The 14867-nt window shown below is 26.5% G+C and overlaps 1 protein-coding gene across 7 annotated transcripts in view; it reads left to right on the top strand.

The window, feature by feature from the left end:
• Positions 1-1159, top strand: part of LOC142323826 (protein-tyrosine sulfotransferase-like) — a 1177394-nt gene extending 1176235 nt beyond the window's left edge. For all 7 annotated transcript variants that reach the window (XM_075364080.1, XM_075364084.1, XM_075364082.1 and 4 more), the window contains one exon: positions 519-1159. In XM_075364080.1, coding sequence (XP_075220195.1) covers positions 519-822 — 304 coding nt within the window. In that variant the 3' untranslated portion in view covers positions 823-1159. The remainder of the gene's footprint in view (positions 1-518) is intronic.
• Positions 1160-14867: the final 13708 nt, after the last annotated feature.

The raw sequence follows: 14867 nt of genomic DNA, 5'->3' as shown, positions 1-14867 counted from the left end.
GTCATTAAATATTAATGATTCTGCTAATGAACACTATTAAAAAAAAATCCAGAAAATAAAAAAAAATAAAATTTATTATTAAAAAAAAAATTATAAATTTCAAAATAGAAAAAATATTATATTGATTTTTTTATCATTATATATTAAATCTAAATAAAACTTTATTTCACCACACTTACCAAGAAGTTTGGTTGATTTCTTAACTTTTCTTTTGAATAGAACCTTTTTTTTTTGAGTAATGTCAGTTTTATTGACTTCTACCGGTGTAACTTACAAAAAGCATTCTTATTGTCTACTTGCACCATAGAAACACTAATGTACTTTATTTTCATTTTTTGAAAGTACTATTCATATTCAAAAAATGTTTTATTATATTAATTTTATTCTGAAACGTAAATCAATTGTGGAGTCAATTGCTGGCCCTGGAAGCTAAGTTTTTTTTATTTTCTTCTCCTTTACATTTTGTTAGAGCTGCTTTATTAAATGTTATATTAATTTTTTTTTATTTGTTTTTGTAGAGTTGAACGCTCATCAGATCAAGTTATTAAACCAGTTAATTTAGAAGCATTAACAAAATGGGTCGGACAAATACCAGAAGATGTCGTTAAAGAAATGGAACAAGTTGCGCCGATGTTATCTTTACTCGGTTATGATCCTCATGCAAATCCTCCTAATTATGGTTCACCAGATGCATTTGTTGCTGATAATACAAGACGTATAAAAGCAGAATCTAAGATATGGGAAGAAAAAGCCCAAGAATTATTTCATTTACCTAACATTCCAGTTTCTACAAATACAAGCCCACCATCTGATCCAGCGTGACATTCACTTGAATATTTCTAGTGTTAAACCAAATAAAATAATATATTTATTTATATTTATAAAAATGAACAAACAAAACAGACATTTTATTTATTTATAATATAAATAAATAATTATAAATAAATGCCTCAAATTACAAATTATTTTCCATCCAGTAGTTAACTTGATTTTGATACATTTTGTTATGAAACATCTTTTTTGTAAGCATGATAACACTTTTAATCATAATGCTTCTTTTTAATACATATTTGTTATGTTTTAATATAGCCAAATCTTTTTAGTTGATTGCATTTATTTTATTCTTTTTGCATTAATAAATTTAATTTTAATAAATGTATAATGTCACAGTTAAAAATTTGTATTTCTCATTTTGAATAATTATAATTATTTCTTCAGAATTATGTATTGCTTTATATTATTTTTATTGATATATAATATAACTATATAATGTTTGCTCTCTTCAAAGAAAAGATACTGCATTCGATTTTAAATAGAACATTTTTAATATTGCTATTTATGTAATAATAAAATTGTATTTAAAAAAATTATTTATAAAATTAATTAAGTCTTAATATGTTTATCAGAGTATATTAATTCTAATTAATTTAAACTTTGGTATAGTACTCCAAATTTTTTATTAAATTAACATGTTTTCATTAAATGAAAAACACAATTATTTGTATAATTACTTTTTGTGGCGATTTACATGATCACAGAATTCTAAATTAATAAGCTGTCTTAAAAGATTTTAAATAATTATTAATGTATGTATTTATGTTAATAATTTATAAATATTTAAGTATTATATAATAAATACTACTTATAATACCATAAAATTTGACTTTGAAGGCTACAACTATAATATGAGCAGTAAGCAGTAAGTGACATGTCAATTTCATGATTATATTATGTGGTTGTAAATTTTATAAATACCATGGCTATGATTTTAGTACTGCTATTATAAGAGCATTAGTATGATGATGCCAATCAATTTTATGACTTCATAATTTTATACAAAAACAATATATCGACTATAACAATTGTTAGCTACAAAGTAGAGACACTTGTCAATCGACCCACTACTTATATCATAGCCAGTTTGTTTGTTGTACAGAGAATTGAAATGACCAGATGTGTAGGAATGCATTTAGATACAGATGTTAAAATAAACTGCATTGTTATTTTTTTATTTGCATGAAAAAACAATTCCATCTGTAAAATATACATTATTAAAAATACATAATCTTTTTTAAACATTCAATACCTTACTTATCAATAACTTTAACTCAAATCTTAATGGCCATTCCCTATTTGATCTTGTTTACAAACAATGTGATCTTAACTACAAAGAATTTAACTTATGATACAAACTACTTTGTAAAATTATACACCTAACTGCAAGTTTGAAATTCGGTTATTTTCTTTTCTTTTTTTTTTGACTCATGAATTAATTAATCACAGAAGCCTAGAAAGAAGCTTGTATGTGAGAATATGAAAATTGCCAAGTCTGACTGGGATTTGAAGCCGGGACCTTCAGATGAAAGGCCGAAACACTACCACTCTGCCTAGGTGATTGGCAAAATTTACATTATCATATTTAATTTTTACACTTTCACCTAAAAAATATTATAAAAAAAGAATTTAAAAAAATAAAAATTAATAAAGTATTGCTTCCATATTTAAGTAAAAAAAAATTGGAAAAGTATTTTTGGAATTGAAAACTTCATTTGCTTATTTTATTCATTAGCTATAAGAAATTACTCGTAAAAAATTAATGTTTTAATAACAGTTAAAAAAAATGAATTATCTTTTTTATCAATACTAAACAAACATACTTTATATTAAATAAAGAAGTTACAATCACTTATAAACAACAATCCTCCAATTTATTATGTATGAGCATATCTGAATATAAAGTAACTAACATCTTGATTTTGGAATCCAAAAGATGTTTGAGATATATTTTTCAGATTAATTTGACTTAATGCATTCTGAAGATCAATAAAAGAAATTATAAAAAGAAACACAAACCATGTTCATGCTAAAACTATAACTAACAGACCCCAGAAGTATAATTTAAAGAAGTTTATTGTACATTAAAATACTACGGTTTGTCCTTTATATTTTATTAAAAATGTTAATAACAGCAGTGTGTAATACTAAAAAAATATTGTTCATTTAATACCAATACATAGATTAAACAGTAGATAATTTTTCTATTGTGTTCTACACTATCGAATATGATGTGCAATGAATAAGAACATGGCAGCATTTGTAAAGATGTAAACTTTATAACTTGTCATGTTCAATATATCAGACTGGCAGTATAACATTCAATACAATAATATGGTAGAAGCTGTACATTTAGATTTATTGAAAGAAAAATGACTAATTATGGTTTTGTTGAGCTAAATCGGGGATGGAGCTGCTAATATAGAATCCTGGCCGAGATTCTCTGGAAAAAAAGACCTCAAAAAAATTGTAATTATGTCTCAAGATTAAAAATCCATTGTTATGGCCTAATTTATTGTTACTATTATTATTTTTTATACACAAAAAGGATGTATTAATTTTGTAGAGTATAATTACAGATTATAAATAAGATTTAAGTAATTGTAAATGTTATAGCAAAAGAAGTAGAATTAAATACAGCTTGCCGTATTAAACAAAAATATTATAATATTAATCTACAGAAGGATTGCAAGCTAGAGAAGTGTTTTTTTTTCTTATTTAGATACTCTTGGATAGTACTGTATAACAGGTTTTTCATATTAATATTTCATCAATAAAAAACTCTGTTACAAAATTTTCTCCTATACATTTGTTAATGTACTCTTACAACGTTATCTGTTTTTAGTAACATCTTCTCTTGGCTAAATTAAATACTGCTTTTGAGCATGAATGTACTAATTAAATCTACCAGAGATAATTAGTACATACATGCTTAAGATCAGCTCTTAAAACAATTAATCCGATTAACATTGCAATTATGACATTCAGAAATTGACAAAAACAAAAGATACATGATATTACAAAAATTATTTTATAATAATTCATTTTTGGTGAGTTATAATTTTTAACAGTGAATTTGAAGCAGAATGTATTAATACAAAAAATTAATTTTCATCTTATTGTTAGAGAAAAACAATTACCCTTGGCAGTTGTTTTTTGTTAAAATGTTAATTTTCTTATATCACCTGTTACAGCTGATACAAAATAGTTATATTAAACTACTTTAAATTAAATTTTAAATGTATTATTTAAAAAAAAAAGCATATATATTTGTTTTGCAATGTTTTTTTATATTTGTTCAGTTTAACTGAATTATATTTTTAATAAAAGTTTTATTACTTTTTTAGAGCAGTTTTTTTTCACTGAATTTACAGTTGAAGTGATTACTGTAAAATATAAATATTTATTGTAATTTGAGGTATCAATAAAATATTACTGTTTTAAAAATAAAGGCTGAAGTGGTAACAAAAAATGTATATATTCAGTTAAAAAAAAAACAACTAAGATGTGAAAAAATATTTTTCAGTTATATAATCAACTGTTTTTTTCTTTCTAGTTTTATACTTTTTAATAAATATTATTTGAATTTTTATGTAATTTTTAAATAAAAATATGATTTAATTAATAATTATAAATTAATTTTAATTTTTGTATGTTTCAGTTTTTATTATTTACATAATAAATATGATTTATATTTTTCCCATCTTTTATGAGTAGGTTGTAATTTTATTGTTTAATATTTATTTTTTTTATTTGGTTGTTCAAAATAAATATTTTATTTATAATGATTTTATATATGAAGATACAAAAAAAAAGAAAAAAGTTATTTTTTTGTTTTTATTCTATATTGTAATAATTTTTATATATTATAAACATAAAATATAAAATTATGATAATTTATAAACAGATATTTAAAACTTCTTATTGTTTAGCTTTTTTTCTTATTGTGAGTATTTTTGTAGGGCATTAATTATTTGTCAGACAACAGTAAAATATTTTTAAAAAAATTTTTATCTATTTTTTTAAATTTTTAAGTTTTTTTATAACAGCAGAGAGAACAAATAATTATATTTCAGTCATGTATGGTTGATTGGTTACTTTGTTATTCTATTTAATTTTTGTAGATTTTAGTATTAAAATCTAAGAAAAAAAGAGTTATCTCTGATGAAGTAATAATATCAACAAGAATAAGAAGAAAATAAGGTAGCACAACATTTAAAAAAATATTTATAAACTTTTTTTTCATCTTTGTTTACCCCACCATCAAAGATCCAACCCATAATTACGCATAATTACAGCTCTGGGAGGTGCCATCAGCTCAAATTACCTTGGTAGAACTCAAGGTCCCACCCAGGTAGCTGGGAACCGGTCTTTTGATTATTCACCACACCTATAATGATCTTTTAACCCCCTGAAAATGGATAATTTTAACCCTTTGTACCATTATAGTGTTGGGGTATCACAATTAGTTCCTCCATTCTTCTACTCCTTGCTGATCCCCTCATCGCATTCAAAACTTTTTCTGCACTATGTCCCAGTTCTTCAATTCTGCTTTTATATGTTATTATTTACCAACCTTGCTGTCACACCTTTCTTTCAATCATACCTACATGAATATCTTATAGCTTTTTGTTCTCATGCATTCAGACAATGACAAAACCAATTCAATTGTCTTTCCACCAGTACAATGCCTCCTCAATGACTCCTGCTTCAGCCATTCTTTAATCCTTTCACACATCTGTCTCATTTCATGATGCCAAATTTCTTCCTGTAGCATCTAATTCTCAGTTCTGGTACAATAGGATTACGGATTCAAGTCTTGTCTTAGTTTTTGGGTCTATGTTATTTCTTTATTTAATTTACTACATCACTATCCAATCTTCTGTCCTCTGTAAAAGCCATGCCAAGATATCTCTTAACCATTAACCAGCTCCATTTTTTCTTGTTTATAACGAATATTTAGATCCATCTCCTTTCTTTCTAATTTTTATCAGTTTTATTTTCATTCAGTTCAAATATTCTTCCCTCCAGTTCATGAATTCCTGTTCTGAGGCTTTTAATTTTTCTCAGAAAATGTTTTGCTTGAGAAAAAGTATGTCACATATTCCAAAATCTAATTCTGATCCTAGGTTTAGTCATTTTACAAACTGTGCACCTCTTCCATACAAGATAAATAATAATGGACTAAGGTTTTCACCTTCTTACTTCTGTTCTAATATCAAAAGCTGTGGGTGTTTCCATTTTAGTCTCACAACTGCATTCAAGTTCCTAAATGTACTTTTAATTGCTTCTTTGAGATCTTTAGGAATATGAAGTTTAGTTTATGCTTAGTATTATACTCCACCCATTTTATCATTTTTACATCACTGAAAGCAAACTTCAAATCCAGCAGATAAAGGATGTAATCAATTATCTTCTTACTTGCCTTGCATCATCCTCAAAAGTAATCTTATGTATGTTTTATGGTTGGAAAATGTTATTCCCTGTGAGTAGATCATTGGCGATATAGAAATCAAACGGCCTCATTCCATTTGTATTCCTTCACTCTTATCTTTGTACAGACCCATGATTTCATGTGTTTTCCTACTACCATAACCCACTCAGCTCACTCACGACCCCCTCTGCCTCGAATCACTTTCTTGAACTGGCTGTCTTTATCCACTGTGTTTTGTAAATCACAATAAAATTCTTGGTGGCGGCATAATTATTCTATAACTTTAATCTCTTTCACAATTTCAACTTTTTTACTTTTAATAGTTTTTATATTCCATTGCCCAGATCTCATTAAAGTGTTATTACGCTGTTGATTATTATTTTTATTGAATCCAGTTTGGCACGTACTACTTTTATGAATTAAAAATATAACTAGGTGAATTATTGACACAACACTGGGTTTGTTAATGTTGAAAGGCTGCTTTCTTAAGGCTTTATTTAGGCTATGAGAATTCTCTTGAAAATTTCTTATATTATATAGATGTACTAAACATCTATATATTATGACTTTTGCCATCATTATTCATTCTTACCCCCATTTTACACAGCTGATCTTGCTCTTTGGTCAATTTCCAAGGCTCTTTACCCGCCATTTTCTGGTAAAACTTATATTATTAGTTTTCACTGTAAAACAAAAATATTTGTAAATTACCAAAAATGTTACCAAATTTTTATAAATTATTTAGTAGATTTTCTACACAAAAAAAAACTACCAGCTAGTAATTTTCACGAAAAATATCAGAAAATTAATGGGTTTTGATTGTTGTCATATCTGATTATTGACTTTCTACAGTATTACATTTATGGAATGTATTACAAATATTATATTAAAGAATAATCCAAAGAATTATTTCACTAAAGGTGAATAAAATGGACAAAAAAATAACATTATTAGTTATAACCATCATTAACAATAAATATAAACATAAGCCAAACCTTCATTCCCAAATTGTGTTGACACTGATACATTGTCTATGAAACAAGAAATGGTAAGTATATTAAGTATAATTTATTTAAACAAACATCGACTCACTCCTGAGACAGTTTTTTTTTAAAGTAATAGAATGTATCATTGAAAAAATATTTTTTGGGACAATTTTTTATTCTCTTAAAAAAAATTAATAAATTTACATATATCATAAAAAAAAAGTCAGGTTTTGCATAATCAGTCTTTACGTTCAATTTGAATAATGCATCAGAAAAGAGCATTAATAATTGCCAAATTTTTAATGATTAAAAAATATTAAAAAAATAAACTTTATATGAGATGAAAAAAATTAATTTTTAAAGAAAATTTTGTTACCACCTTATTATGTTCATGTTATGTTTATTTATTATAATGTAAATAACACTATATATATATATATATGTGATATCACTGTAGTTAATGTACTTAAGATACAGAAGTTGAACAATTATAATAATAATAATTATTATTATTATTATTATAATAGTTGGTTTTTATTTAAGGGTTTTTTTAGTTTATTATTATTTCTTTTAAAGCTCTTTATTTGTTTAAATATTTTATAATGGAAGTGGTGTGTGTAGTAACTGTCGTCCTTTGTGCCATACTCCCATCATTTTTGTTTGTTAAGTTTATTTTTTGATATGATTAAATTCACTAATCATAGTTTCTCATTAGGGTCTTTTTAAGGTAACCTTTGGTGAAAATTAACTATTACCAAACTTATAAATATTATTTATGTTTTCTATTTCTAGAAAGTAAACATTATTTGTTATTCTTGTTCCAGTATATGATTAAAGTAGGCTGTGGATACCAAGGTACTTAAATCGGTCATTTACCGCATTTTCAATTTTTCTTGAGAAACGATGGTTTTTCTCAGATCTTTACTTAAATTTATTTCCTTCAAAAATATTTTCATCAATTTTAATTAAAAATGAAAAAGTATAACTTACTGAATGATATGTAATATTATATCTTGGCTAAAGAAACAAATTTTCAAATAAATTTAAAAAGTTTAGTGAAATTTCATAAAAAAAGTGATATCAAACATACTTACTACTTGTATGTAACCTGTAAATTCTGTTCAATTTTTTAATCACATCTCTTACTCACTTCCATACAATATTTTTATGATATTACTAAACAAACGATAACAAATCTCGATCAACTGGCACCTTGATCAACCTTGGTCATACCTGGATCTGTGAACAGATATCTGGAAATTGAACAAAGTTGGATGTGTTCAATTACTCATTATTGTAAACTTGTTCTATATTAAAAAATTAAGCTGTGTCACAGTACAAATGGAATTCATAATTTGGACCACAGATCACACATTTGTGTGCTTACTCTTAATGTTTAAAAATGGAGTGCTGCAATTTATACCAATATTAATACTTAGATATTGGTTGTATACATACTTGAGTGATATTATACTACTTTGCTACACTAAAGCTAGAAAATATAAACTAGCTTAGTCAAGCAAAATGGTTTTTTAAAATTTATATGCTGGTGTGTGATTTAAAGATTACGGCAACACTAAAGATTAGACACCATAGTCTTATAAGTTTTGCCATGAAATTCTGTTGTTCTATAAAGTGTACTCTTTTGAACATGATCTACTCTATTCTGAGCAATTTGATATGAAAATGTTCATTCAGTGTTAATAGTAAGCCAGTAAATGAACTTCTGCTGTTTTTGGATTAAAATTAATTTGGAATAAAAGTAATTTGGGATTATAAATAGTTCATAAAAGATAAAAAACCTTCCTGTAGGATGCTTTTCTGGTGTTCTTTTAAGGGGGCGATCATTGTGCTAATTCTGTGATATATTCTAGTATCATTGTTATCAAGAAAAGCATACAAATTCATATAACTTTTTACGTACAATAACATATCTTTTAATAAACTTTTTTCTTATGATTTTGGAAATTTTATTTATCTTGTTCATTATCTATTTGTCAATTTTATAAGTGTTTGTTGATCATTTTTAAGCTACTGTATTTATTTCATTGTTTTGTGAATGACTGATTTGTTATGTAGATTTTGTCTGTGACACTTGAACCTAGTTTACTTAGGCAATCAAAAGTTATGTAAAATAGTACCTTAACCTTTTCATTGGTACAGAGGACATGATTCTCGTTCACTCAAAATTGTTGAAAAAAGTAGTCTTTTAAATTTAGTTCAAAGTTTTTGAGCTGGTCGTACTAGGTTGCCATTCATGTATCCAAGACTCATTTTTAGTTAAGTTTATTTTTTTAATGGTAAATTGTATTATAACCATCTGTTTTAATATATGTGTTAAGTAGATTTAACATTTTAATTAAACATAAAATTATATTAAGTTAGAATAAATTAAAACTAATTATACCAAAAGATTAAAAGTAGATGGAAATTAAAATTAAAATAAATATCACAAAAAAGAATGAATTGACTTTTTCACAAATAGTATCAAAAATCAAATGAATTTTTATAAAATTTATATTAAAGTTATTTTTTTATTTACCAAAATATAATAAAGGCAATATGAATACTTTGAATCTGACATAAAATATCTGTTCAAAGAATAAGTTAGGGCAGACAATACATATAAATATATATATATAAATATTATGTGATGTTCATCTTAAAGTGTTTTTTAATAAATTTATCCATTAATCAAAGCATTCATCAGAACAAAGTCTATTATTTTGAATTATTTCAATAAATGTTTAATTACACAAATTACAGTCATTAAATAAACTTCAGAACTGGATAAATGTTTTAATTAAACAATTTTTAATCATAAATATTAAATAAAGTTATGTGATTATTATTCAGACGATATTTGTAATAATACTTGGAGTACTTTAATCAACAAAGATAACCTACAAAATGCATTTACAAATTAGTTTATAAATATTTTCTTATTTTGTAATCTATCTCAGTGATTCCCAAACTGTGCGCCATGGTTTTTTCAGGGTGCTGGGTCCTCTTCACAGGGGTGCCATGAAATATTGTAAAAGCTTCATAATTAATTGAACCAAAACATTTATTATTATTAATTTAATGTTAATAAAGTAAAAAGATAATGAAGATACACAAGTTTTATTTATTTTTATCTCTTATTTACGTGTAGTCATACTTTTACTTAAATTTATTTCCTTCAAAAATATTTTCATCAATTTTAATTAAAAATGAAAAAGTATAACTTACTGAATGATATGTAATATTATATCTTGGCTAAAGAAACAAATTTTCAAATAAATTTAAAAAGTTTAGTGAAATTTCATAAAAAAAGTGATATCAAACATACTTGCTACTTGTAACCTGTAAATTCTGTTCAATTTTTTAATCACATCTCTTACTCATTTCCATACAATATTTTTATGATATTACTAAACAAACGATAACAAATCTCGATCAACTGGCACCTTGATCAACCTTGGTCATACCTGGATCTGTGAACAGATATCTGGAAATTGAACACAGTTGGATGTGTTCAATTACTCATTATTGTAAGCTAGTTCTATACTAAAAAATTAAGCTGTGTCGCAGTACAAATGGAATTCAAAATTTGGACCACAGATCACACATTTGTGTGCTTACGCTTAATGTTTAAAAATGCAGTGCTGCAATTTATACCAATATTAATACTTAGTTATTGCTTCTATACATACTTGGATGATATTATACTATGCTACACTAAAGCTAGAAAATATAAACTAGCTTAGTCATGCAAAATAGTTGTTTAAAATTTATATGCTGGTGAGTGATTTAAAGATTACGGCAACACTAAAGATTAGACAGCATAGTCTTATAATTTTTGCCATGAAATTCTGTTGCTCTATTAAAGTGTACTCTTTTGAACATGATCTACTCTATTCTGAGCAATTTGATATGAAAATGTTCATTCAATGTAAAGAATAGGCCAGAAAATGAACTTTTGCTTCAGCATAAAGAAGCATAGTTGTGTATTCAGAAAAAAATTGTTTTAGAAATTCTTAAATAAGTTTTTATCACGCTAATGGACAAATTTAAAGAAATTAAAAATTTTTATAAGATTTATTACACACCATATTTGTATATTAACATGGCTTATCATTATTGTATTTGAAAATATAACATTTTGTTTTATTGCCTTATTTAAAATTATAATAATTTTTACTTTAATTTTATACTTGAAGTCATATTTATCTTAAATCTCTAATATAGAAAAATAAATTATATTTATTTACTGTTTATTTTTAATTTTTTTTTTAGAAATTAATTATGGTAGAATATTGTAAGTAGTTGTACAATCTTCATGTTTTTCTTTATGGAATCAGATAAGTATTTCTTGTATTCCTTTACTCAATGAAGAATTGATTTAAAAATGATATAAACTGTAAAATTTAATGAATTTTAATCCATTTTTTAATCAGTTTGGAATTATTATTTTAATAATTTATGTAGATTAAAATTTAAATTCAGTTTGTAAATCAAGAAAACAAATTCAAATATTGTTTGAATATTTTTGAAAAACTTTGAAGGGGATAATAATATTAATTATCTAATAAAAATGTTGTAAAAGTTATAATAAATCAGAAAGAGACAATTGTGGTTTTTTTTTAACTGGTTTAATTTATAATTTTTTTTAATATGTTAACTAAGTTTCTGTAACAATTTTTTTTTTTACATAAAAACTATGATAATTACTAAAATTAAATGTAATAATATTTACATACTACATCATAGAAAAATACTCATATTGAGCAATTAAAGGACATTTCTATGCTGCACCACTCCTTAGGCCAAAGACTTACAAACGGTCAATCTGTGTAAAAAATAAAATTTAAAAAAAATTTATAAGTAATGTGTATAAAATAATTTTATCAATAAAATTATGTTTTATTTATGTTTATTTGTTTACTATTATTTTTTAAATAAAATTTATCTTTCCTGTATGATAAAATGCTTTTTTTACATCTGTTAATAAACAACGTGTTTACGCTTATATATTTGTCAATGTTTCAGGCATGAAATTGCACTAATTATCTTATTACTACTTTTAAACAAATCTTTGTTCTCTTCACCTTTTCCACCCTGACCAACACGTTTGTGCGAGTTAGTAAAAATAATTACTCAAACACTTATTTTTCTACAGTCATAGTTCCAAATGGCTCACAATGATCACGTTAATTGTTCTTTCTATAACCAATGTGTCAATAGTTTAACTACTTATTGCTAGAGTACAGTATCTTAGTTTGTTGTCAAGTCAGAAGATGCCTTGTTAATAACAGCCTACAGTAAGTTATACAATTTAAAAATATTTAATATGTTTTAAATGTTTGTAATAATATTTTTATTCTTTTTATTATTTCTGATGAGTCTAAGGAACCCCATTTACAAGCAGAGTGTCGGACTTTCTAACAGGTTCCGCTAGATGTTATTAAGAGAGCGTATTTGTGCCTGTGCCCTACCGACCAAACTTCATATAACCAATCCTCCCCTCCCAGGATGGGGATCATTGTGCTAGTTCTGTGATATGATTCTAGTATCATTGGTAACAAGAAAAGCATAAAAATTCATATAACCTTTTACATACAATAATATATCTTTTAATAAACATTTTTCTTATGGTTTTGGAAGTTTTATTTATCCTGTTCATTATCTATTTATCAATTTTATAAGCGTTTATTAATCATTTTTAAGGTACTGTATTTATTTTATTGATTTGGGAATGACTGATTTGTTATGTAGATTTTTGTCTGTGACATGAATCTAGTTTACTTAGGCAGTCAAAAGTTATGGTGTCATTGGCATTAGGCAGCATGGTGTCATTGGAGGCTGCGATGGTGGTGGCAAGTATTCTCCCTTTGAAACTGTTAGCGGACCATCGTAAGAGGCTATATGACAGTGAAAAAGAGAAGGGGTCTTGGGAAACACTGATGATTGATTCGCAGTCCAGATGGGACAATTTGAAAAAGCTTAGTTGGACATACTATCTAATCCCAAGGGTGGAACCATGGTATGGGAGAAAATTTGGGGATCAAAGTTACTGGCTTTCCCAGTTTCTGACTGCCCACGAGGACTTTAAGATTTACCTGTACAAAAGATGCCATTCAGACAATGAGGAGTGTCCATATTGTGGAGAGGAGGACACCCCAGAACATATCGTGTTCCAATACATTTGATGGATTAATGAACGACGGGTATGTGAACCAATAGTAGGGACACTGCAGGTAGAAAATATAATTACCAAGATGTTAGAGAATGAATGGTGGTATTGCACGATCGCTGATTACATAGCCAAAATCATGAAACAGAAAGATTGGGGAATGTGAAGATGAATGAACCATCTAAAAGAACTGCAGTCAGGTGAAGAGCTAGACCAGAGAACAAAGGGGTGAAATACCCCAAATGTATCTATTTTAGCCCTCTGTGGAGCCATCATTCATCTGCACATTCATGGATGGGTGATGGTGAAGATGCACGGGGACTCTGGATCCCCTAAGCTTAAAGGCACCTCCCAGGGTCGAGTAGTACTTAAGTGCTGATCTTACCTTAGGAGGGGAGGAATGCTGAGATAGTTTTAGTCAGTAGAGTGTGGGTACACATAGGGACTTAACAACATCCAGCCAAACCGGTACGAGTCCGACACTTCCCCACTTGTGGGGGTATGTTAATCTTATTTCTCAGACTCATCAAAACAAAAAAAAAAAAAATTATAGTGAAGTTTTTATTTCATTTACTTGGAGTACAGATATCCAAAATCACCTTATATCATAATTGCAAGAAATAGGGATATGGGAATGTATCTGGTTAGTTTAGAGAAAACTAACCAGATACTGAAATAGAATGAAATTGCTAAAGAAAGACTCCAATTACAATAAGGCCAAGAAATTGAAGATATATTTAAGACATACATATTTAAGGTGTGAAATACAAAAGGATGTGAAGATCAACTGAAAAATTAGTAGCAGAATGCAGCAAGAATGAAGAGTTTATGCAAGTGTTAGCAAAGTATAAACAAACAATATTAAATTCATTAAGTCCCTATTCTAACATATATGGTTTGGGCTTTGGATTACTACAAGAAGTGAACATAGTAAAACACAAGTGACTTGAAAAGGATTTTTTTTTTTCAAGAAACATGACAGAAGACAAAAGAAGAAACACTGCAGCAATAGCAGAACTAGAATGTAGACCATCACATGAGAAAGCTGCATGGGGTACGCTAAGGTGGTAGGAGAACTTAGTGAATGAAAGCAGAAGAATAACAAAGTAAATTTTTAACATAATTCCTAGAGGTAGACGGAGTAGAAATGTTTAAACTGTGCAAAAGAAAACTCACCCTAACAACAAATTGATAATTATAATGGATCAGTTATTATACTAAAGAAATATTTGTTTTTATGTTGACAAACAGTGCAATATAGTAAAATTTGTGGCTTAGAATTACATTTTCTATCACAAAAACATAAGAAATCATTATATTTAATCAAACTTCAAAAAATACACACTAAACAAACATTAGTTCATGAAAGAGTAATAATAGGTAAAAAATTATTTTTATTTACTAACCAACAATTACGTTAATATGTTACATAATTGAA

The sequence above is a fragment of the Lycorma delicatula genome, chromosome 4, assembly GCF_047948215.1.
Source record: "Lycorma delicatula isolate Av1 chromosome 4, ASM4794821v1, whole genome shotgun sequence".
Taxonomy (NCBI): Eukaryota; Metazoa; Arthropoda; class Insecta; order Hemiptera; family Fulgoridae; genus Lycorma; species Lycorma delicatula.
Note: the sequence above shows the minus strand (reverse complement) of the source record. Positions and strands in the feature narration are given on the sequence as shown.